This window comes from Ursus maritimus, unplaced genomic scaffold (assembly GCF_017311325.1).
Source record: "Ursus maritimus isolate PB19 unplaced genomic scaffold, ASM1731132v1 scaffold_23, whole genome shotgun sequence".
Taxonomy (NCBI): Eukaryota; Metazoa; Chordata; class Mammalia; order Carnivora; family Ursidae; genus Ursus; species Ursus maritimus.
The window spans coordinates 40,556,483-40,580,858 of NW_024424786.1; the positions used below are offsets into that span (position 1 = coordinate 40,556,483).

Genomic DNA, 24,376 nt, shown 5'->3' on the forward strand with positions numbered 1-24,376 from the left:
GGCGTGATCCCGGTGCTCTGGGATCGAGCCCCACATCAGGCTCCTCCGCTATGAGCCTGCTTCTTCCTCTCCCACTCCGCCTGCCTGTGTTCCCTCTTTCGCTGGCTGTCTCTGTCAAATAAATAAATAAAATCTTTAAAAAAAAAAAAAAAAAAAAAAAGAAAGTTAAACACAGAACTAGCATATGATCCAGCAATTCCACTCCTAGGTATATATCCAAAAAAATTGAAAGAAGGGACCCAGACAGATAGATATATGCCACTGTTTATAACAGCATTATTCACAGCAGCCAAAAGGCAGGAACACCTGAAATATTCCTCAACAAGATGCATGGGTAAACAAAATGTGGTTTATACATACAATGGAATTTTATTCAACCATAAAAAGGAAGTTCTAACACACGCTACGGCATGGATGAATTTTGAAGACATTATGCTAAATGATGTAAGCCAGACACAAAAGGACAAATATTGTATGATTTCACTTATATGAAGTACCTAGAATAGGGAAATTCTTAGAGACAGAAAGCAGAATAGAATACAGGTTACCAGGAGTGGGAAAGGGAAATGGGGAATTATTGTTTGTGGTAAGAGATTATGTTGGGGATGATGAACAAGATGGATAGTAGTGATTCACAACATTGTGAATGCAGTTAATGCCACTCAATTGTACACTTACAAATGGCTACAATAAATACCATGCTATGTATATTTTACCAAAATAAAAAAAGGAAACCTTTATTAATAAATTGATGGCATATATTTAGTTATGTTTAAAAATGGAATAGTATAAGCATGGGCCAGAACTGGGCTCCTCACTTTAATCTTTTTTAAATGTGCCCCATTATCTAAGTTTGTATTTGGGCCACAAGGGCAACAATGTGTCTCCCGAAATCCCCTGGGAGTCCATCTCTCAATAGGTCAAGCACTGTTCTAAATGCTGGGATGGTGGCGTGAAGAGAGTAGCCATGAACAAAACATAGCCCTTGCCCTCCAGGAACTTACATTCTACTTGAAAGATACAGGTAATATATCAAGTTCAGAGGCAATATATCAAGTAGAGATAAGTGTAATGAACAAAAGGGATTATTTGATAGTATTGTATCAATAAATTTTGTATCTATGTTCATGTCGGATACTGGTCCATGTATTCTCTCCTTGTGATAGCTATGGTTTTGGTGTCAGGGTAATGCTGGCCTTATAAAACGAGCTGGGAAGTGTCTCCTCTTATGTTTCTGAAAGAATTTGTGTAGGATTGGTGTTATTTCTTTCTCAACTTTGATAGAATTCACCAACTGGACCTGACATTCCCTTTGTGGGAAGGTTTTAATTTATTAATTCATTTTCTTTAATAGACATAGGACTATTCTGTATATTTTTTTCCTTCTTGAATCAGTTTTGGTAATTTGTGTCTTTTAAAGAATTTGTCCATTTCACATAGATCACTGAATATATTAACATATATAAAATGTTCAAAATATTTACTTGATATCATTTTTTGTCTTTTTTTAAAAAAAGATTTTATTTATTTATTTGTCAGAGAGAGAGAGAGAAAGAGAGAGAGAGAACACAAGCAGGGGGAGCAGCAGGCCGATGGAGAAGCAGGCTCCCCACTGCGCAGGGAGCCCGATGAAGGACTTGATCCTAGGACCCTGGGATCATGACCTGAGCCAAAGGCAGATGCTTAACGGACTGAGCCACCCAGGTGCCCCCCTTTTTTATCTTTTAAAAAGATTTAAATAGTAATAAATCTTCTATATTTATCCACATAGTTACCATTTCTGTTGTACTTCATTGCTTTTTGTAGACCCACTTTCATCTGATGCCATTTTCCTTCCACCGGAAGGACTTCACATTTTTCCCCCCAACATTTCTTATGGTGTGAATTTTATGTCTTAAAAAGTCTTTGTCAACATCTTTGAACATCTTTTGCTGGGTACAGAATTCTACGCTGACAGCGTTTCTGTTTCAACACCAAAGAAATCGCTTCATTGTCTTCTTGCTTGCATTGTTACCAGTGAGAAATCTGCAGCCATCCTTATTTCTCCATATGTAATGAATCTACTTTTTTTCCTGACTGCTTCCAAGCTTTTCTTTTAATCACTGGTTTTGAACAATTTGATTATGATGTGGCTTGATTTGGGGTCCCCCCCCCGTTTCTCATGTTTGAGGTAAACTGAACTTCTCAGATCTGTGAGTTTACAGTTCTCATTAATTTAGAAAATGTTTCGCTATTATTTCTCCAAATATTTTTTTGTCCTGCTCTCCTCATTCAGGGACTCCAATCACACATGTCTGGCCACTCGAGGTTGTCTCACAGCTCACTGATGCACTCTTCAGTTTTTGTATTCTTTTTCTGTTTCATTTTGGATAGTTTCTTTGACATATCTTCAAGTTCATTAATCTTTTCTTCTGCAGTGTTTAAGTCATTAATCCCATTCAGCATATTTTTCATCTCAGACGTTGTAGTTCTCATCCCAGGAAATGTGATATGGGAATTTTTGTATCTTACATGTCTCTTCTTAGCTTTTTAAATATACAGAATAGTTATATTTTTAAGTGTCCTTATCTGCCAATTCTAACATCTGTTCATTCTGGGTCAGTTTTAATTGACAGATTTTTTTCTTTTCCCTCTGGGTCATATTTTCCCACATTTTTGGATGTTTGTAATCTTTTGTTGGATGCCAGGCATTATGAATTTTACTTTTTTGTATTTTTGTATCCCTATAAATATTTTTTTTTAAAGATTTTTATTTATTTATGTGACAGAGAGACAGCCAGCGAGAGAGGGAACACAAGCAGGGGGAGTGGGAGAGGAAGAAGCAGGCTCCCAGCGGAGGAGCCCGATGTGGGACTCGATCCCGGAACGCTGGGATCACGCCCTGAGCCGAAGCCAGACGCTTAACGGCTGCGCTACCCAGGCGCCCCCCTATAAATATTTTTGACTTGTGTTTTGGGACATAGTTAAATTACTTTGAAATGGTTGGATCATTTTGAGTCTTGCTTTTAAGATTTTGAGAGGTTTTTTTTTTTTTTCCTCACACTAACCAATTCTCTGACACCAACTAAATGTCCAACTAATCATTTCAGTTCTGACACTATTTGTAGTTAGCACAGACCTCACAGGTTAAGGGCTTGGTCTCACAAGACTGTCCCTACTTCAGATACCAGTTGCGGATGGGATGCCCAAGCTACCCACATTTCTGCCTGGCCTTCTACAAATTTGGGGGGTTCCCATGGCCCCCCTCCCTCAGGTTCAATAATTTAGTAGAACTCACAAGAGCTCAGGAAAGTGCTTTGCTTAGAACTACTGGTGTATTACAAAGGACGTAACTCAGGAACAGCCAAATAGAAGAGAGGCATAGGGGAAGGTATGGGGGTTACAGAGCTTCCATGCACTCTCTGGACACACCACCTTCCTAGCACTGGGTGTTCACCACTCTGGAAGAACTCTGCATCCTGTTGTTTAGGAGTTTTTATGGAGATCTCATTATGTGGGCATGATTGATTAAATCATTGGCCATTGGTAATTAACAACCTCCAGTCCCTCTCCCTTCTTTCAGGGTTGGGCGTGGGGCTAACAGTTCTAACCCTCTAATCACATGGCTGGCTCCGCTGGTTACTAGCTCCCAAGGGGCCCACCAATAGTCACCTCATTAGCACAAATCTGAGTATCACTTTAAGGGGCTAATTATGAATAACAAAAGACATTCCTAACATTCACTAAATCCCAAGGGTTTTATGAGCTCTGTGCCAGGAACCAGGACAAAGACTATATTTTTGATTATACCATAGATCTATTAGGTGAGACCAGAGCAGCAGTTAGTTTGGGGCTAATTATTCCTCACTACTGAGGCGAGACCCATCTAGGACCCAAAGCCCCATGTATTATGAAGTCTTTCATTCTGACTCGTGGGAACAGACACTATCTTTGGCGCACAAATATCAGTTAGGTCAGGGTGGTCAACAGTGTTATTCAGGTCTTCTGTATACTTACTGTTCTTTTCTGTACCTGTTTTTATCAATTCCTATGAGATGAGTGCTGAAGTCTCTAATCGTGGATTTTTCTGTTTCTCCTTTTGGTTCTGTCAGTCTTTGCTTCATGCGTTTAGAAACTCTTATTGAATGCATACAGTTAGGACTTCCATGCTTTCTTGATGATATAACCCCTTTACAACTATAAAATCTCTCTCTTTATCCCTGGCAATATTTCTTGTTCCAAAGACAGCTATAGCACTCAACTACCAGGTCAAATGACTAACACCGCGGCTCCGGGTAAGCCCCTTTCCCCTCCACCTCTACCTTAGATTCAAATCCACATCACAAAAACTACTGAGATTAGCTTCCCCACCCTCCGGACATGACAGATCTCAAAACAGCGATTAGGCCGGATTGTGGAGAAAATAAAGGTTCTCTGCTTTCTCAACAGTGTTGCGACTACTGCATGGATAGGACTGATGAATCGATGGATGGACGCTCTTTAATGTCACAGACAAAGCCCATCTCTTCCTCCTGTGTCCCCGTCTGTCAGCCTACTCTACAGGCTTCTTTCTTGATTTCTAAAGCACTCTCAACCAGCAACTCTCCCAGATTCTCTTGCACATCCTCTTCCGGCCAGATCTTCCATGCTCTGCCCAGCAAAGTTCCTACGTCCTCTGATCCATCTTCCGAGGACACCAGAAGCCCCCTCACTGTCACGATGATGTCACTTTGCATCCTGATCTCAGCCCATCCCTCGGGCAGCTCCCTCTCCAGTTCTCATTGTCAACTACTCCAAACCTGAACCTCCTTTTGTCCCTACACCCATGCACACCCCCAACAAAGCATCTGCTCTCCCACTCCCCCCAAAAAAGAGACAAAGGAAAGGTTCTCAAACCTCACAAGACCTCGGCAGTGCTAAGGCCCCATGACGTCACAAGCTAAACATGCAGTCCTTGATTGAACCCAATTTATTTTAGCTACTATCATTGTGTACTTACTCTACTGAGACCTCTACATTCAATAGTTATTTATCTGTCACAACTACCGATTGAAAGAGGTGTAATTATTCACACATTATAGATTAGGAAATTGAGGCTCAGAGAAGTTAAATTACTTATTCAATCGGGTAGCTAGTAAGTGGCAGAGCAGGGATTCTTTCTGCAACATCACTTTTACTCAATAGTATGTTAAAACATTTTTAAGGAAGATAAGATCTGGGGCGCCTGGGTGGCTCAGTCAGTTGAGCATCTGCCTTTGACTCAGGTCATGATCTCAGGGTCCTGGGATCGAGCCCCAATTGGGCTCCCTGCTCAGCTGAAGGTCTGCTTCTCCCTTTCCCTCTGCCCCTAACCTCACTCATGCTCTCTCTCTCTTTCTCAAAAAATAAAATATTTTTTTAAAAAGATAGATAAGATTTATTTTAAATAAAAAATAAAAGTAAAGAAGAAATAACAATGTAAAATAAATTCTTTTTTTTTTTTAGATTTTTTATTTATTTATGTGACAGAGAGACAGCCAGCGAGAGAGGGAACACAAGCAGGGGGAGTGGGAGAGGAAGAAGCAGGCTCCTAGCCGAGGAGCCCGATGTGGGACTCGATCCCGGAACGCCGGGATCACGCCCTGAGCCGAAGGCAGACGCTTAACGACTGCGCTACCCAGGCGCCCCAACAATGTAAAATAAATTCTAACCATAAAGTAATATTGACAGGATATAATCCAAATATATCTTTCATTGCACTAAACACGGGGGACTGAAATGCTTGCAAAAAAAGGTAAATTACCAGGTTAGGTTTAAAAAAAAAAAACCAAACCAGCCAAAAATATTGTAATACTGGCATAAAAACAGACATACGGACTGATTGGAATAGAATTGAGACCCCAGAGGGGGTCCTGAGTGGCTCAGTTGGTTAAGTGTCCAACTCTTGGTTTCAGCTCAGGTCATGATCTTATGGACAACGGATTTTCAACAAGAGTGCCAAGACCATTCAAAGGGGAAAGGACATGCGGTGCCTGGGTGGCGCAGTCGTTAAGTGTCTGCCTTCGGCTCAGGGCGTGATCTCGGTGTTGTGGGATCGAGCCCCATATCAGGCTTCTCCGCTAGGAGCCTGCTTCTTCCTCTCCCACTCCCCCTGCTTGTGTTCCCTCTCTCGCTGGCTGTCTCTGTCAAATAAATAAATAAAATCTTAAAAAAAGGGGGGGGGGAAGGACAGTTTTTTCAACAGATAGTGTTGGGGAAACTGAATATCCACATGCAAAAGAATGAAGCTGGACCCTCGACTTACATCATATACAAAAACTAATCCAAATTGGATCAAAGATAAATCTAAAATTTTAATTTAGATTGGTATAATTTAATTTTAGATTGGTATAATTTTAATTTAGATTGGTATATGAAAGCATATACCAATATGAACAGTAGAACTATAATATCACATTGAAAGATGCTTTAAAAATGGAACAGGAGGACCTGGGGGGGCTCAGCTGGTTGAGCATCTGACTCTTGATTTAGGCTCAGGTCATGATCTCAGGGGTGTGAGATCAAGTCCCATGTTGGGCTCTGCGCTGGGCATGGAGCCTGCTTAAGATTCTCTCTCTCCTCCTCCCTTTGCTCCATGCCCCCCGCCCCCAGCTCATGCACTCGAATATTCACTACATAAATAAATAAATGGAACAAATAGGTATCTCAGGTTTGGGGATGGCTAGACAAAATAGCATAAAATGGTCATGTATCCCCAAACTAATAGATACATTCATATAATTTAAATTAGATTTCTAACAAGTTTTCTCTTTTAAATGGTTTAAATGATTTTGAAGAATACTAAGCCTGGGAATAGTCAAAATATATAAAAAAGAACAGTGAGGGGGCCTTGCCTTCCCAGAAAGGAGGCATTATGAGGACACTATGATCAAATCAATATAGTATTTGCAAAGAAGTAGACAAATTTATGGAGCCAAGTCAGGGACGTAGAACTGGGTCCCTATCCATTTTAGGATTAATATATGACACACAGGGTATTTTGATTGAGCAGGGAAGAGCTGAATTATGTAATGAGAGGTGCTGATACACAGCTCACTGCTAATCTGGACCACAATGAAGTCCAGAAGGATCAAACACTTAAATGTTAAAAATAACATAGTAAAAATCTCGTAAGAAACTTGAAAAATGAGAAGACCATCTTAACCAAGGCTGCAAACCCAGAAGTCAACATGGGAAGGATTGCCATCTTTGCTTAATTAAAAAAAAAAAAACCCTTAAATGCACACATGCCGGGGCGCCTGGGTGGCACAGCGGTTGAGCGTCTGCCTTCGGCTCAGGGCGTGATTCTGGCATTATGGGATCGAGCCCCACATCAGGCTCCTCCGCTATGAGCCTGCTTCTTCCTCTCCCACTCCCCCTGCTTGTGTTCCCTCTCTCGCTGGCTGTCTCTCTCTCTGTCGAATAAATAAATAAAATCTTTAAAAAAAAAATAAATGCACACATGCCAAAGATACCAGCCACAAAGCAAAGGAACAAAGGACGGATTTAGAAAAGATATTTGCAAAAGCAAAGCTCCTACCAATCAAGGTGGGACAAACAACGTAACAGAAGCTGGGCTAAGCATATAGAGAGGAGACTCACAGGAGAGAAGCTCCAGTGGCCAACAAACACGGGAAAGACGCTCAACCGACAACAGGCTCGCAAATGCAAATTCAAGGTACGCTATTCCCCCACTTGACTCATCAATCTGGCAGAAATTTAAAAGGCCTTTAAGACCTGTTGCCGATGGGAATATGGGCAAACAGGGATTTTCATACATTTTTCGTTGCTTAAAAAAAAAAAACACACACACACAACCCACACATTTAGCTAATATTGAGTTAAACTGAAAATTCTTTCACTCCAGTAATCCCCACTCAGGGAAACCCATCCCTTACACTCTGCGGGATTTTTTGTAGCTGTGTTCGTGTTGGCATAAAGCCAAGAACAAAGCACAAGGCCCCAGAGAGCTGAATTCCACCTGTGGAATATGACAGGCACTAAAGAGTGAAGCAGGGCTGTTACACCTGGCTTGAAGGGAGTGCCCACGAGGTACTGCTGAGCGAGGGAAGTGCATTCGGTCAAAGCACTAAGAGTGACTGAGAAACCCCGTGAAAACACATCCTGTGTATAAACATTTGCACATATTTACAATCCTATACAGGCACAAAAACACATGTGTTATGGCCATGTATTCATCAGGTTCTCCAGAGAAACAAAACCCACAGGATGGTAACACTGTTGGAGGTGGACCAGGCTTTGCAATGGTTGTGGGTCATCCAAGAACAGAAATATTTAAAAAAAAAATTTTTAAGAATAGAAATATTTTTAAGCAAAAAGTATATTTGTGGTGAAATAAAACTTTAAAAAATAATTTATTTGAGAGACAGCGAGAGAGCACGCAGAGGAGCGAGTGTGGGGGAGGGGCAGAGGGAGAGGGGAGAAAGAACCCCAAGCGGACTCCATCCTGGGCGTGGAGCCCGATGCGGGGCTTGATCCCAGGACCCTGAGAGCACAACGTGAGCCAAAACCAAGAGGTGGATGCTTACCTGACTGTGCCACCCAGGCGCCCCATGGGGTGAAATAAAACTTTTGAAAAGCCTTCCTGAACCCTCCATCTTCAGGATGGTTCTAGGCAGAGCCCAAGTCATCCTCATGGCTCAGAGGACCACCTGATACGTGAAAGTATGTTTATTAGGAAAAATGCAGCAAGCACCAGATAAATGTTACCTAATAACAAAGGAAGTCCACTCTTGTTAAGTTCGAGTAAGAAAATCTCACATAAACTTTAAGATGACACAGTCCTTAAAGGATTCCTGCCCAGCAGTCACTGCTGTAGCCACTCAGACCACTCCCCGAGTCTCTCTGCTGAGGTGGGGTCTGCGCTCCCGGGTTCAAATGATGTCTCTGCTAATCCTTGGTTCTATGACTTGGTTAAGTCCCCAAGGTCTGAGCCTTCATGGTTTACTTGTCAAATGGGTATAGCACCTAACCCCATGCGTGGGTAATTGGGTCAGACTCATTTCTCCAGCGAATGTTCATTAAGACTCCTTTGTGCAGGCACTGGGGAAATAGGGACTGATGACACAGAAAAAAAGAGCCTGACTTAGGAAAGTGGGGAGGGAAACACACAAGTCACCAGATGACAAGCAACTTGGGCTGTGAGGTCCAGAGGAAGAGTCATCTGAGCTGAGAAAGCATTATCACACTACCGAGGGGGCAAATAGGAAGAGCAGTGGAAGGTCAGAGGAAGGGCTCCAGGTGGGAAGGAAGTGTCCTGGACCTCCTGTGACAGGCATCAGCTCTTGTCTATTTCCAGCCTCTGAGGGGCCTCTCTCTCCCCCCACCCCACCTTTCTCTCACCTACGTACTCCCCACTCCCCACGTATGATCTTGCAAACACACAAGTCATTCTGTATCTTTCACAATATTTTATATATTTTTAAATAAAAATGACTGGGGGCGCCTGGGTGGCACAGCGGTTAAGCATCTGCCTTCGGCTCAGGGCGTGATCCCGGCGTTATGGGATCAAGCCCCGCATCAGGCTCCTCCGCTGGGAGCCTGCTTCTTCCTCTCCCACTCCCCCTGCTTGTGTTCCCTCTCTCGCTGGCTGTCTCTATCTCTGTCTAATAAATAAATGAAATCTTAAAAAAAAAATGACTGGACAAAAACATTGAATCATTTTCCTGTAATAGACTTGTACTAAAAGTTTCAGACGTTCTGTAAAAAGATAATAATGGAAAGATTTATCATTATGAACCAATACATCACAAGACTGTACATGTCAATGACAACTAAAAATAATCTCCATCTGATTCAGACATTTGATGAGAGAAAAGGTTAAAAGAATGGAAATGAAGGGCCCCTGGGTGGCGCAGTCGGTTAAACATCCAACATTGGTTTGGGCTCAGGTTGTGATTTCAGGGTCATGGGATCGAGCCCCGTGTTGGGCTCCACGCTCGGTGGAGTCTGCTTGAGATTCCCTCTCCCTCTGCCCCTCTTGGTCGTGCAATCTCTCTCTCTAAAATGAATAAATAAAAAATTTTAAAAGATCTTATTTGTCAGAGAGAGAGAGCATGAGAGAGCACAAGTACGGGGAGCAGCAGGCAGAGGAAGAAGCAGGCTTCCCGCTGAGCAGGGAGCCTGATGTGGGGCTCGATCCCAGGACCCCGGGATTATGACCTGAGCCCAAGGCAGACGCTTAACTGACTGAGCCACCCAGGCGTCCCTAAATAAATTTTTTTTTTAAAGGAAATGAGGGCTGCCTGGGTGACTCAGTCAGTCCAGTGGGCATTTTCTTGGCCTTGCTGCTGTCTACGGTGATTCTCAGACCTGAACCTTCTGCCTAGGACTCTGTGCCAAGGAGCTTTTACCCCCACGTTGAGTTCAGTGAGCATTTCAATGGATCGGGATCTTATGAGGCGTAACCGAGTGCACACTTTTGGAAAACGCAAGTCCACATTCATTTCCTCTGAAGAGACGAGTTCTTGGGATAAGGATCCTCCTGCAGGATCTGAGACTCCCAGAGATTTGGGGCCTGGGTGGAGAACCACAAGCCCCCAACAGGATCAAGGCCCCTGTCTTCTGGTCCCTGCCGGGCAGGGCCTTCTCTGTCACCCCTTTGGCCCACCTCAGTCTGCAGGCCCCTTCAGTCCCTGCCTCCATGGCAGTAAGAAGCAGCCATACTCAGGCTGCTCCTTGGTGTGTCGTGTCCCCAACAACCTTCATTCCCTGTTATCTTTTAAAACTTCAATCAGATTCGTTATTTTCTTGTTCCAAATTCAATGGCTTCCCATTGCACTTAGCGCAAAATCTGACTTCCTCACACGTGTGCCGTGGAAGGCTCCGTGACTGGGCCTTGCTAGCTCTCTGACTTCTAGATCGTCACCCCCCTAGTCACACTGGCTTCTCTTTCCTGCAGAACACTGAACTTGACCCCCTTACCCGCCACGCCGCCTCCAGATCTTCTCGGGCTATCCCTCCTCGTTTTTACAGTTTTAATTCCAGCATAGTTACGCTACCGTGTTAGAGCAGTGCCAGGTGTACGATAGTGATCAGCGATTCTGTACGACTCAGGGCTCGTGGTGGTACATGCGCTCTTCATCCCCTCCACCTATTTCCCTCCTCCCTGCCCCCCCCCGAACCACCAGTTTGTTCTCTGTACTTAAGAGTTTTTGTCAGTCTCTTTTTCTCTTTGTTCATTTGTTTCTTAAGTTCCACATCTGAGTGAAACCGTACAGTATTTGTCTCTGTGTGACTGATTCCACTTAGCACCACACCCCCTAGCTCCATCCACGTTGTGGCAAATGGCCAGATTTCATTCTTTCTCTGGCTGAGTCATACTCCATTGCGCGTTTGTACCCGACTTCTTGATCCACTCTTATGGGTATGGATATATCCACTTTATCCACTGTCTCTTCATTCAGGTCTCAGGTCACATGTCAGCCCTACAGGGCCGTCCTGGCGGCCTCTACAGCCATTCCATCCTCTCCCAGCTGCAGCTGCTGTGCCGCTTGGATGGACGACCCTGGCTTGTTTAAACCAGTGGAATTCCATCCCCCCGGCCAGAGACACATGCCCTAAGATGGTTCATTCAGAGGGAAACGCACGACTTTCCTTTTGTAGCTGGGTGAGACATTATTTTCCTTGGACCTGGCCTCGGACACATGTAGCCCCCAGAGCTCAGGGCAGCTGTCCTGCGACCAGGAGAGAAGCCCACCTTAATGTAGGAGGAAGGTAACCATGAGGAGGCTGGAGTGGAAAGACAGACGCTTCATTGCTGACGACCCTGATAATGCCTTTGCATGCCTTTGGGCCATGTCGACCAAGACATTCCCTCGACCCCTTCTGGGTGGTAGAAATCCTGACTGACAGCCCTTAGAGACTGACTAGGCCTCACTCTCGGCCAGATCACACTGTTTTATCATCGACACTTACCACTTACCCCTCCACGGCGATTATTTTTGTTTTATTATGTGAACTGCTCGTGTCCATCCCCCTCGAATAGGGGCCTCCTCTGTTTTCCCTCAAGTTGCTCCTGCACGGTGTGGCACACTGTTGGTGCTCAATTAATGTTGTTGAATGCCTGATGCCCTGATCACCAGCTGCTTCTTTTCTCCTTTTTTACTCTCTTTGTTGTTGCTGTCCTCACTTCCGGGAATATCCCCAAGTCCTTTCTCTGGCCAGCACGCACTCAGCCTCTAAACTGTACGTCATGTATTAGATGCTCCGGGACCCTCCCTGGATCTGTCTCCTCGGAGCCCTAGCTCTCCTTCCCACCTTACAAGACCAATCGCTCTCAGCAGTAAATGTCAGTTCACACCTCTGGCTCCCTGGGGAGACCATGTGCTTAATCCATTTGACAGTTTTTAACTGAACGCCGACTATGAGTCAGGCCCTATTCTAGAAGCTGGGAAAACAGCACTGGACAGTCTTACACTCTAGTGAGGGAAAGACAGTTAACAAGTGAATAAGAAAAACACGATTCGACAGCTGGTAATCAAGGCTATGTAGGACAACGAAGCAAAGGAGGAGGGGGATGAGGTGGGTGGGGGATGGGCAGGCTTAACTGGGGAGGTCGGAGGTGGCCTCACTGAGAAGGTGACATTTGAGCAAAGGCATGCATGAGTTGAGAGACTGAGCCGGGTGGATAAATGGGGAGAAAATGTTGCAGGTAGGAAACAGCAAAGGACCAGAGAGAGGAACTTCCTACTATGTCCTGGAAACATGAGGAGGCCAGTGGGACTAGTACATTGTGAGGGGACAGCAGGAGAAGCAGAGTGGTAATGGGGCTGGATTTATACAGGGATTTTGAGTTTTACTCTGAGTAAATGACAAACCACTGGTGGATTTTGATCATCAGGGTGACACGGTGTGAATTATACACACACACACACACACACATATATACATGTATATACATATATATACATATACACATATTTATGTATATTTTAAATAATTTATTAGAGAGAGAGCACGTGTGCGCATGGACGAGTGGGAGGAGGGGCAGAGGGAGAGGGAGAAGCAGACTGCCTGACGAGGGCTCAATCCCAGGACCCTGAGATCATGACCCGAGTCAGATGCTTAACTGACTGAGCCACCCAGGCGTGAATTAATATTTTTGAATGATCCCTCATGTTCCTATGGCTGAGGCCACTGCAATAGTTGTGGGAGGAGACAGTGGTAGCTTGCACCAGAGTGGCAGTGGTGAAGGCAGAGAGAAGTGACAGAGCCGAGAGTGTCTGCTGACTGACGGAGTGTGAGAGAGGTAAAGTCGGATGACTTCAGGTTCTTCGCCTGCGAAACTGGATGGATAGATCATCACCGACAGGGACAAGAAAAACAGCGGGAGGAGACAGTTGGGAAGGAAGACCAGGAGTTTGGTTTTGGACATGATCTCTAGGCAACTGGGCAGAGATGCTAAACGGGCAGTGAGGACAGAATTGGGGGGGGAGGTCTAAGCTGAAGATATGAATTTGAGAAACCTTGGCATGTGAATGCTGTTTAAAGCCACAAGCCGACAGGGGATCATGAATGGAGAGTGTGGAAACAGACATGAAGTCCAGGCTGAACCTGGGGCCCGTGAATATTTAGTGGTGATGGACAGGAAGCAGAACAGCAAAGGAGATAAGGAGCAGCCATGGAAATTGGATGGGAACCAGGAGGGTCTGGTATCCTGGAAACAAGGACAAGAGTGTTCCAAGGACGAGACAACGACCAACCATGCCAAATGCCACTGCCAAGAGGATCAAGAAGCAGCCATGGGATTAACGTGGGGTCACTGGTGACTCTGACAAGGCAGCAGGGACTGAACCAATGCTAACTGTAATACACAGCAGGCCCTGGATAAACATTTATTGATTTATTGACTGTGATCAGTGAATGGCCAATTTTGACAGTCTTCCAATTGTCCTGTTCTGGTTTTACCTCCTTCAATCCAGAGACAGTGCCACCAGGGTGATCCTTCCAAAATGCAGATAAAATCATTCCCCCACTTATATCTTCAATGCAAATCATGCTGGGATGAATAACTGGGAAGTTGTACCTATAAGGAAGGACGCTGTTTGTAATAGGGGAAAATCGGAAATAAGTTGGAATACTCAACAACAGGAAATTGGTTATGGCAGCGAAGATGAATCTAAACAACAAAACACAATGTAGCCATTAAAGAACTGCTAGTGAATACTTAGTGACAAGGGTTCAATTTATGTTGCTAAGCAAATGAGTTGGGAACAGCACAATATACACAATCAAGAACCTACTTTTGTATTGAACAGGCAACACAATAGTCAGTAAAGCAGAGGATGGCAAACATTTTCTGTAAGGAGCCAGATAGTAAATACGTTAGGTTTTGTGGACCATATCCCAGGCACAATTATTCAGTCTTAATGTGAAAGTCCTCATAGATAAAATGTAAATGGTGAGTATTTTGAGCCTCATAATTTTCATGTGTCAGAAAGTATTCTTCTTTTGATGTTTTCTCAGCCATGAACAAATATAAAAACCATCCCATTTGCTGTAGGAAAACCAGCAGAGGGTTGGATTTGGCCCACAGGCCAGTTTGCCCACCCCTGGTCTACAAGACAATCAACCAAAATGTTCACTATAGACATTCTCTCGTGATGATCTGAAATCATCCTTTTCTCCTCTTTATCTTGGTCTGTTTTGGGGAGACAGTTTCCTCCCACATAACTGTTTGGCTCATCCCTTCACCCCTCTAAAGCTTTGCTCAAATAATACACTTACAGCCAGGCTTGCCCTGAGTACTCTGTTTAAAACTGCAACCTCGCCCAAAAGAGATGGCTCTTTTGGCTTGCACTTTTTTTGGGGGGGGGGGGGTTCTCATAACACGTATCACTTTTTCATATACTAAATAATTTAATTTTAAATACACTTGTGATCTATACCTTTTTCCTCCCAACCCCCAAGAGGTCAGGCTTCTTTACCATATTCACTAACGTATTATAGGCTCCTAGAATAATGCTTGGCACATGCTAGAGGATCAGTAAATAGCTGTTGAATGCATGCACGAATATTATTTTTTAAAATTAGAAACCTAATATACAAAACAAGCCGAAACATCTGAACCCCCAACCCAAGAAAGGAAGTCCACAAACCGCCAGGCACAAGGTCCGTTCGCAGTCCGGCCCACTTCTCCAGCCTCCCACTCCCCTCAGACCCTCCCCCGGCGCCAAGCACGCGCAGTTCCTCCCGGCGACGCCTCCTGCTGCCACTAGGAGACGCCCGAGCCCGGCCGTCCTCGAAGCACAAACCTTGTCCCACGTGATCCGCGCCGTATCCACGTGACCGGAGTCGCACCCGGTGGGCGTCACGTGACGGACTCCGCTATCCTCCAATCGTTGTGCGCGTTTAAGGGATTCCGCCCCGGACCCGGGCCGAAACTTAAAACACCCCACTCTCCCGCCAGCCAAACGGCACGGCCGCCTGCTTCCAGCTGGGCAGGGGTGTCTCTCAAAAGTCTTCTTCTAAGGCCGCTTCACGAGGCGCAGGCCTACAGCGCGTTCAGTCCCGGAAGTGACGTCTCCCAGAGGGGCCGGAAGTGGCAGTGGAGGGAGGGAAGATGGCGGAGGTGGTGAGTCCGGTGCCCGGGGCGGGGCGGAGGGAGCCAGGGGAGGTGGGTAGAACCCGAGGCCCCCCAGTAGCCGACCCTGGCGCCGCGCTGTCTCCCCAGGGGGAGATAATCGAGGGCTGCCGCCTGCCCGTGCTTCGGCGGAACCAGGACAACGAAGATGAGTGGCGTGAGTGACGTCGGGGGGCGGGGTTAAGGAACCTGAGGGCGAGGGGCGGGAGGGAGTCAACCGAACCCTCGGGAGGGGGTGGGGCCTCTCTAATCCCGGGACGGGCGGGGCGCAGATACCCAGGAGGGGCGTGGCTTTCTGCCGCTCGGATGGACAGGGCGGGGCTTGGAGAGGGGGCGGCACTTGGTGACTAAAGGGGGTTTGGGCGAAAGCTTCCAAGTGCTGGGGTTTAGGGATCCGGCCCGGGGGTGGGTGGAGATCAGGTCTTAGGAGGGTGGATTCTCACCGTCTGGCTCGACTAAGGCTCCCGCCTGTGTTGTTCCCACAGCCCTGGCCGAGATCCTGAGCGTGAAGGACATCAGTGGCCGCAAGCTTTTCTACGTCCATTACATTGACTGTGAGTTCTGGGCTCGGGTGAGGTAGGGCTGCAGGGTGGGGTTGGGAGACAGCCTCTGGCATTCCTTCCTGAGCCATCCCCACTGCTGCAGTCAACAAACGCCTGGATGAATGGGTGACCCACGAGCGCCTGGACCTAAAGAAGATTCAGTTCCCCAAGAAAGAGGCCAAGACCCCCACCAAGAACGGACTTCCTGGGTCTCGCCCCGGCTCTCCAGAGAGAGAGGTGGTGAGTAGGTCCCCTGCTTCACCTCTTCTCTCCTGCCTCCTACTTTTCTCATCTCTTGGCCTCAGGGGCTTTTGGATGGGTAGAAGTCTGCACCCTTCCACTCTGGCTTCAGCTTGCAAAGGATGGGGGCCAAATTGTAGCTTCCAGAATCCAGTAGCTATTCCTATGTCCTTGAGAGGGCAGAGGGTGGGGCTTGATTACTCCACGTTGAGGGGCCCCTACTCCCCTTTCCCATCCCACCACCATCCCCACCCCAGAGGAAGACCCTGGACCTATCTCTACAGCCGGCCTCCGCCCAGGCCAGCGGGAAGACCTTGCCAATCCCGGTCCAGATCACACTCCGCTTCAACCTGCCCAAGGAGCGGGAGGCCATTCCCGGTGGCGAGCCTGACCAGCCGCTCTCCTCCAGCTCCTGCCTGCAGCCCAACCACCGCTCAACGGTACCCTCAGCAATTCCAGGGACCTTGCTTTCCTCGGAGGTCCCACCTTCTCTACCTTCTGACCCACCTTTCTTGGTTTCTCTCTGCAGAAACGCAAGGTGGAGGTGGTTTCACCAGCAACTCCAGTGCCCAGCGAGACAGCCCCAGCCTCAGTTTTTCCCCAGGTGAGTCCCCCAAACCCTTTTCTTCGTTTCGTCTCCCCTCTGGCAGCGCCTTTCAGGCTTCTCTCACCACACTCCGTTCTGTTCTCACCATTTTACCTGCAGAATGGATCAGCCCGTAGGGCAGTGGCAGCTCAGCCAGGACGGAAGCGAAAATCAAATTGCTTGGGCACTGACGAGGTAGGTCTGGGGAAGAGGGGAGCTGGGTGAAAAGGAGGGAACATCGGCAGGATGGAGACTTTAGTGATTGGTTTAAAAATAAACAAGAAGGGGCACCTGGCTGGCTCAGTCGGAAGAGCATGCCACTCTCAATCTCAGGGTTGTGAGTCCAAGCCCCACCTTGGGTGTAGTGATTATTAAAAAACAAACTTAAAAAAATAAGTAGATAAACAAGAGGTGGTAAGCAGTGATGGTTGTTGGTAGGCTTAGGATCCAGGGAGAGTTGGTTCAGGTCAGTCACTGGGTAGTCTTTTTCAAACTGCAATTAAGAATTTTCCTAGTTTCCTTTTATTTGGAAAGTGGGGAATATAATATAGTACCAGCCCCCCCCCCCGCCCCCATAGGGTGGTTGTTAGGTTTGAAAAAGGAAAGCTGTGGAAAGGTTACGCGAGCCGTCAGGTGTCCGGCTTGAGCTGTCTTCTGTAACCTGATGTTTTCTACTGGCCCTGGGCAGGACTCCCAGGACAGCTCAGATGGAATACCGTCAGCGCCACGCATGACTGGCAGCTTGGTGTCTGACCGGAGCCACGACGACATTGTTACCCGGATGAAGAACATCGAGTGCATCGAGCTGGGCCGGCACCGCCTGAAGCCGTGGTACTTCTCCCCGTACCCACAGGAGCTCACCACGTTGCCTGTCCTCTACCTCTGCGAGTTCTGCCTCAAATATGGCCGGAGCCTCAAGTGTCTGCAGCGTCACTTGGTACGAGGGGCCCCAGGGGGCTGCTTTCCTACTACCCCCTACCCTGCCCCGGCCTCTGATCCTCCTCTCTTCCTCAGACCAAGTGTGACCTGCGACATCCTCCGGGCAATGAGATTTACCGCAAAGGCACCATCTCTTTCTTTGAGATTGACGGACGTAAGAACAAGGTCTGTGGCTGAGGGGCAGCGGGGGGTCACTGGCACTGGTGGTCTGGGGGAAGTTAAATGAGCAGCTCTCTCCTGCTCAGGAAAACACTGAGCAGTCTGGTCAGCAGATCAGCTCATCCCGCTTTTGTTGAGTTCCTGCCGTAAGGCAGGTGTGGAGGTATAAAGATGACCAGTAATTAGACGAAGTCTCAGTTCACAGTCCGTGGACAAAACAGATTTGCCAACATCCCAGGGATGTGTGTCATGAAACAAAGGGTGGGTTATGAGGACCTGGAAACGGCCAGCAAAGCTTCCCACAGAAGGCGATCTTTGATCCTTGACATAAAGGATAGGTGGGTGAGGGATCCCAAGCAGTGGGGTTCTGAAGGGCAGGCGTGGGTGTACAGATGGTGTGAAAGGTAGAGATCGTTGTGGCTGAAAGGCAGAGAGGATGAGGCAGGCTCTTCTAAGAGAGCTCAGATGGTGAGAAGGTGGTCAGTTGGGGGAGGAGTAGGGGTCACTGCAGGTTTGGGGCTTCAAACCTGCCTTAGTCTGTGGCTGTGGGAAGGAAGAAGGGAGTCATGTGGATGCACTGTTAAGACTGTGAGACCACTCCTGGGCCATAGAAGGCAGCGAGGGAGAAGCAGGTATCTTGAACCGCAGGGGAGAGCTCTGGCTTGGGTGCTGAGGAAGCTTGAGGGAAGGGTGCTGCTTTCACACTGTTCTGTTCTTACGTGTGGACTTTGGCGTCCAGATGGCAGTGCCCAGCAGGGTTAAAAAGCCATGTCTGATATGCAGGAGAACATACGCGTAGAGGTAAAGCAAAGCAGCAAGATTCATCATTTTGCTGGGGCAACCCCTAAGGCTGTTAACTTTCCATTTCAGAGTATCTTCTGTGCGTTGTAGGCTAGATCAGTCTCTTGTAGGTGTGACCGCAGGCGGGAGTGTGTTGTGGGTTTTGACAGGCAGATTCCTAGACTGTCACCAGGGAAGAGCTGCTCTCCGAAACCTTGGCAGAGTCTGCCTTCCTCGAGACGTGCCACCATCTGTTGACTGTTGTTGCTACACAGAGGGCAGTAGAAGCCCCCCCCCCCGCCTCCAGAAGGACTTAGATGGAGGTATGGGGAACAGGGGTAAACCTGCCCCAGCTCCCAGCAAGGGATCTAGCTGGTCAGACACTACCCCGGAGCTGGTACACGGGCGCCCTGACACTGAGAAGTCGTTCTGCCTGAGCAGCAGGGACAGCCCGGCTGATGGAATGGGTCAGGCCCCAGGGAGGAAAGCCCCTCACCGATCAGCGTCGGGTAAAGAAACCAAACAGCCACGTTTAAGACAGGGGACCCAGAGTGGTGACAGGCCTTTTCCTTTGCAGAGTTATTCCCAGAACCTGTGTCTCTTGGCCAAGTGTTTTCTCGACCATAAGACATTGTACTATGACACAGACCCCTTCCTCTTCTATGTCATGACAGAGTATGACTGCAAGGGCTTCCACATCGTGGGCTACTTCTCCAAGGTGAGCACTCACCCGGATCCTCTCTCAGCTCTGCCCCGAGCTGTGTCCCCTCCCCCCCAACTCACCCACCCCCGTTTTCCAGGAGAAGGAATCGACGGAAGACTACAATGTGGCCTGCATCCTGACCCTGCCTCCCTACCAGCCTGCCTCCCCTATACACGGGCTAGGTTGCTGTGATTGTCAGCCCTGCCACCGCAGGAGATGGCCAGAAAGAAAGCTGGGACTCTCCCAAGGTTTTTGCCCTGCTCAGGGTGACTGCCCTGCTCGTCTGGGCTAGGTTTTCAGCCCCTTACTCTTCCTTGGCTAAGGTTCTAAGCACCACCCAACTTTTCCCAACTCTGATTCCTATGCTCCTGCCCGGGGCCCTGGGCAGAAGCCAGGTGAGCCCCTGTTGCACATCGGTCTGGTTCTGGGTCATCCAGCAAATTCCCGAAGGAGGAGCAGTGCTCCGTTTCCCTCGCTGTGGCCTGAGCCTTGCAGACAGTGGATGTTCACAATGCTGACTCAGCAAAAACAAGGAAGCATTGACACGTATGGCCTTGGCCTCTGCTCCTTGGATTCAGGCAGGTCCGTCTCGTGAAGCCCACGAGGGACTCTGCCCCTTCATACATGAACTCTTCGGTGTCCCCCAACTGCAAGGCCCCCTTCTGCTTCCCAGCAGCTTTCCCCGCTCCATTCAGTTCACCACTCACGGAACCCTTGGGATAACCAAGCTCTGACCTGGGAGACAGGAGGGAGCCTGAGCTGTTTGGTGAAGACACAGAGGCTTGACTTGATCAAGGTCATGGTCCATTTGAGGAATTCTATTAATAGAATGAGGCCAAGATGGGGTCCCATCCTCAAGAAACCCACAGTTTGGTAGAGTGGGCACTTAAAGAAAATGAATCTAAGCCTTTAAAGTCAAACCTCAGTGGAGACAGGAATCAGACAAGGTCACCAACGTGATGTGCTCAGTTCTGCCCAGCCGGAGCGGACAGGTGCACCGGAAGTGCCCAATGCAGGCAGTTCTTGAGGGCAGGTTGATGTTCACTGGGGAGGGGCTGGGAGCTCCCTGTTAAGGCGAGTGTGGCCTCCAGCTGATCTGTCAGGACATGCACTGGAGGGCCCAGCAAAGTTGAGGAGGAACCCAGGTGTGCCCCCTTCCCCTTCCGTGCTGCGTTCCTCTAAAGCAGCCGCCTCTGTCCCTCTCCCCGCCAGGCTGCTCCGCGGAAATTGCAGGAGGCTGGACCAGACTGGCTGATAAAGATTGGGGGGGCAGGCAGAAGGGCTGTGACCTAACGTAATTATGACTGAGGGTGAAGAAGGGCTTCTAGAAGTAATGGAGACACCCCAGGACCCTGAAGGAGAGAATAAAGACTCTGCCAAGAGACACAAAGCCATATAAGGTTTTGCAGGGCCTGAGGGACTCACTGGGAACTGTCTGCCAGTGGCCAGTAGTCCGCAGGGTAGAGGAGGGCAGAGCAGTCAGAGAATCCCTGGAGAGGTCAGTTACCTGCTGAGGAATGGCTGCCCTCTGACCTGGGAAGTTCATTGGTGCCTCTCCTTGCTTCCTGTCAACACCTAGTAGGGCCATTGCACCTCGGGTCACAGCTAGGGGGACTGATCTGACTGCAAATCCAAATGTCCTCAGGCCTAGACCCCACGTGGGGTTTGCCTTCCCTCCTCACAGACCCAGGCAGGGTCTGGTATGATGAAAATCAGAGGCACTTGCCTTGCGTGTCATTTTCTCTGCACTCCCCTGGCTCCTGAGTACTCTTCCAGGTGGAGTCTCGCTGCTCCCATCAGTATCCTCCACAGCACAGAGATGAAGAGCTAATGCTCATTAGTTCTACGGGGAGACAGACGCAGCAGACAAGCCCCATGTGCCAGGTCACAGAACTCCCACGTGGCAGGGCCGAGATGGGAATCAGGCAGTTCACCTCTGTAACTCCTGTTCTGAAACGTTGGTTGCACAAAGGTGTGATCGCTTACCCTTCCTGCTCCCTTGCTGTAGGCTATGAACTCTCCAAAGTGGAAGGGAAAACGGGGACCCCTGAGAAGCCCCTCTCAGACCTTGGCCTCCTATCCTACCGGAGCTACTGGTCCCAGACCATCCTGGAGATCCTGATGGGGCTGAAGTCAGAGAGCGGGGAGAGGCCACAGATCACCATCAAGTGAGCCCGGCCCTACCTCCTACCCTGGGGGTGCATGGCATGGTCCGTCCTCACGCTTGGGGTTCCTGGGGGCTTGGGGCAGAGATGAAGGCCTCCAGAGGACCTGATCTTTGCCCTCCCACAGCGAGATCAGTGAAATCACCAGCATCAAGAAGGAGGATGTCATTTCCACCCTGCAGTACCTCAACCTCATCAACTACTACAAGGTAGGGAGGCAGGCGGGGGACAGGCGTGTGTCGGGCTGCAGAGTGCGGGCCCCGCGTGGGCTGACCCCCTGGGCCCATCCCCCATCCAGGGCCAGTACATCCTCACGCTGTCAGAGGACATCGTGGACGGACACGAGAGAGCTATGCTCAAGCGGCTCCTTCGGATCGACTCCAAGTGTCTGCACTTCACGCCCAAGGACTGGAGCAAGAGGGGAAAGTGGTGACCCGACGCCGTGCACAGCAATGGCAGCAAAGCAGAACTGGAGCTGACAGCACATCCCACCCCTAGCGGGGCCTCCGAGAGGCACACCAAGGGAGGTGGGGCTGAGGACAGCTCCATAAGGAGAGGACCGGCCTGATAGGGGCTGGCTGGTGCCCAGCACCGAGGTGAGCTCAGGGCTCAGGTCAACTCCAAGGTCAGCTGGCTGCAGGTCTGGGCCTGCTATGAACCAGAAACTGGACGGAGCCAGGCAGCTGTGTACAGCGAGATGGGGGGGGGGGGTGCACTCTGTACAGAGGGCCAGTGGCTGTAAAAATTTCTTTTGTAAAGTAGGAGTTGTGGGGGTTGGGTACTGGCTGCAGAATTCTGGCCTCTCTTGCCCTCACTGCCCCCCCCCTCCCCGGCAATAAATTGTTTCTATAGGCCAGAGCCATGAAAGTTTCTTCTGGGAGAAGGGGCAGTGCCAGCTTAGGGACTCCTCCCAAGGTGCCCCACAAACTCACAGGTGCTGTGAAGAGCTTGTTTATTGGGGGTGATGGAATCCGTGGTTCCAAAATGAAGAGCTGGTTTATTGGGGTGAAGGGACTGGGTGGCTTTCAATGTCATGTTCCGGTTCTCAGTCCTCAGGCACCTGTGCGTGAATCTGCAACAGGAGTCACCTCTACCATTGGATTTTGGACATAGAGTGACTGGGTGGCGCACATGTTCTAGGAGGGACCTGGCTACTCAGAATGATAGCCCCTTCTAGACAGATCAGAGGTGGGGAAGCCACACTGCCCCCGACCATTCTGATCCTCCATTCAGACCCAGGCTCCATCTGCCCCATTGTACTCCCCAGCCCTGAAGCCCCATATCCACTTGGGCAAGATTCTGGGCAACCCATGCAGTAATGGATGGGGCTGGAAGAATGAGGGCCATCCACCTACTCACCGCTGCAGCCAGGCTGGGCCAGGTTAGGGCCCCGCGCACTTTGGCATCCGGCCCGGGGATGGTCTCCAGGCCCCACAGCGTGAAGCGGCTGAAACTGGCGGTGGCTCCGATAAACTGGTCCTGAGGAACGGGCCTGGCTCAACATCGGGGCCACCAATGCCGCCCGCACCTCCCTCCAGCCCTGTCCCCTTGTGCTCACAAAGTCCCGCTCCAGCGCCTCGGGGGGTTCCGCCAGCTCCTGCTCCTCTCGCTCGTCATTCCATGAATCCTCCGAGAAGTCCTTTCCCACCAACATCTCTCCCTTTTCTTCCATCGCCATCACGTATCCCACGAGGCCCGGCGGCACCACCACCTCCTCGCCCCGTAGTCCACGGCCCCGAAACGACACTTCGAGTCCTGTAGGAGGCAGGTGCAGAGCCTCGGTGAGGGCCCTATTCAGGCCTTGAGGGGCAAGCCCCTTGGGGCCCTCCCGCCACCTCCAGTGGACCACGATCCCCAGGAGTCCTCGCGCCGCTCCTCACCGAGGAGAGTGCGGCGGGGGCGCGGGGCCTGCCGGGAGCCGTAGTCCGGCAGTGAGCTCTCACCATCGGGACCCTGGCGCATGGCTGGGGTGAAGAAGCGCTCCACTGGGGCGGGCCCGCTAACCAGAACCTCGCAGGGCAGAAGGTGCAGCGTGGCGAGGGCGGCGTCGTGCAGCGTGCCGGGGCGCAAGTGGACGCGGCACTTCTCGACCGTCTTCTCGTCGCTGCTTTCCATCCTCCGCCGCGATTCCGCCGCTCGCGGACCAAGGCCAAAGCTGGCGCGTAGAGCGCGCAGAGCCTGTCGGGAAGCCGGGGACGATCAGCGCAGAGGCTCTTGGGAGGTGTAGTTCTTCCCTGAGGCCCTCCGAGCCTCTGCGAGCCCCGCCTCTCTGTGTTCAAGTCCCAGTCTTTTCTTCTTGAAAATGTTTTTCAGTGGTACATTCATATTGTAAAAAATTAAAACTATTCCGAAAAATACTTTTTAAAATGTTATTGGTAGGGAGAATTGTTTGTGTGTTTTACGGGGACATCAGCCCTTCTTCAAATACATTGGAGATATTTTATCCGAGTTTGTGGTTTGTTTTCCAAACTGTGACTTTAATTTTTTTGTGGTAGATTTATCAACCTTTTCTTCTTATGTCTTTTTTGTTTTTGCAATACTATTTCTTTTGTGGGTTCTTAATTCTAACGTTTATTAGATATATTTTGTTAGATATATTTTGTCAAGTTCTTTTATAAAACAAGCACATACAAAACTGGCAATTAACGTTACAATTGCATT

At 49.0% G+C, this 24,376-nt stretch overlaps 2 protein-coding genes and 1 long non-coding RNA gene across 3 annotated transcripts; 1 reads left to right on the top strand and 2 right to left on the bottom strand.

The window, feature by feature from the left end:
• Positions 1 to 13,846: 13,846 nt before the first annotated feature.
• Positions 13,847 to 15,266, bottom strand: LOC103679466. The gene is made up of 2 exons (XR_005837166.1): positions 15,117 to 15,266; positions 13,847 to 14,044 (listed from the first exon to the last, which is right to left on the bottom strand). It is a non-coding gene; the product is annotated as an uncharacterized LOC103679466 (long non-coding RNA).
• Positions 15,267 to 15,291: 25 nt separating this feature from the next.
• On the top strand, positions 15,292 to 22,571 carry KAT5 (lysine acetyltransferase 5). Its single transcript, XM_040638778.1, has 14 exons — positions 15,292 to 15,592; positions 15,692 to 15,758; positions 16,087 to 16,155; positions 16,247 to 16,383; positions 16,668 to 16,823; positions 16,913 to 16,987; positions 17,090 to 17,164; positions 17,658 to 17,906; positions 17,984 to 18,073; positions 19,425 to 19,565; positions 19,648 to 19,831; positions 21,559 to 21,718; positions 21,843 to 21,924; positions 22,014 to 22,571. Exons 1-14 carry the CDS (start codon positions 15,581 to 15,583, stop codon positions 22,146 to 22,148), a joined length of 1,632 nt encoding a protein of 543 aa, XP_040494712.1. The 5' UTR covers positions 15,292 to 15,580; the 3' UTR covers positions 22,149 to 22,571.
• Positions 22,572 to 22,653: 82 nt separating this feature from the next.
• RNASEH2C (ribonuclease H2 subunit C) lies at positions 22,654 to 23,909 on the bottom strand. Its single transcript, XM_008709007.2, has 4 exons — positions 23,659 to 23,909; positions 23,274 to 23,470; positions 23,075 to 23,194; positions 22,654 to 22,787 (listed from the first exon to the last, which is right to left on the bottom strand). Exons 1-4 carry the CDS (start codon positions 23,828 to 23,830, stop codon positions 22,761 to 22,763), a joined length of 516 nt encoding a protein of 171 aa, XP_008707229.2. The 5' UTR covers positions 23,831 to 23,909; the 3' UTR covers positions 22,654 to 22,760.
• Positions 23,910 to 24,376: the final 467 nt, after the last annotated feature.

Coding starts and splice junctions, on each gene's coding strand:
- KAT5 (XM_040638778.1), top strand. Junction 16,988..17,089: donor CAGCCTCAGTTTTTCCCCAG/GTGAGTCCCCCA, acceptor TTTTACCTGCAG/AATGGATCAGCCCGTAGGGC. Junction 21,925..22,013: donor ACCTCATCAACTACTACAAG/GTAGGGAGGCAG, acceptor TCCCCCATCCAG/GGCCAGTACATCCTCACGCT.
- RNASEH2C (XM_008709007.2), bottom strand. CDS start 23,830: ATGGAAAGCAGCGACGAGAAGACGGTCGAGAAGTGCCGCGTCCACTTG. Junction 23,195..23,273: donor AGGCGCTGGAGCGGGACTTT/GTGAGCACAAGG, acceptor CCCGTTCCTCAG/GACCAGTTTATCGGAGCCAC. Junction 22,788..23,074: donor GGCCCAGCCTGGCTGCAGCG/GTGAGTAGGTGG, acceptor CTCCTGTTGCAG/ATTCACGCACAGGTGCCTGA.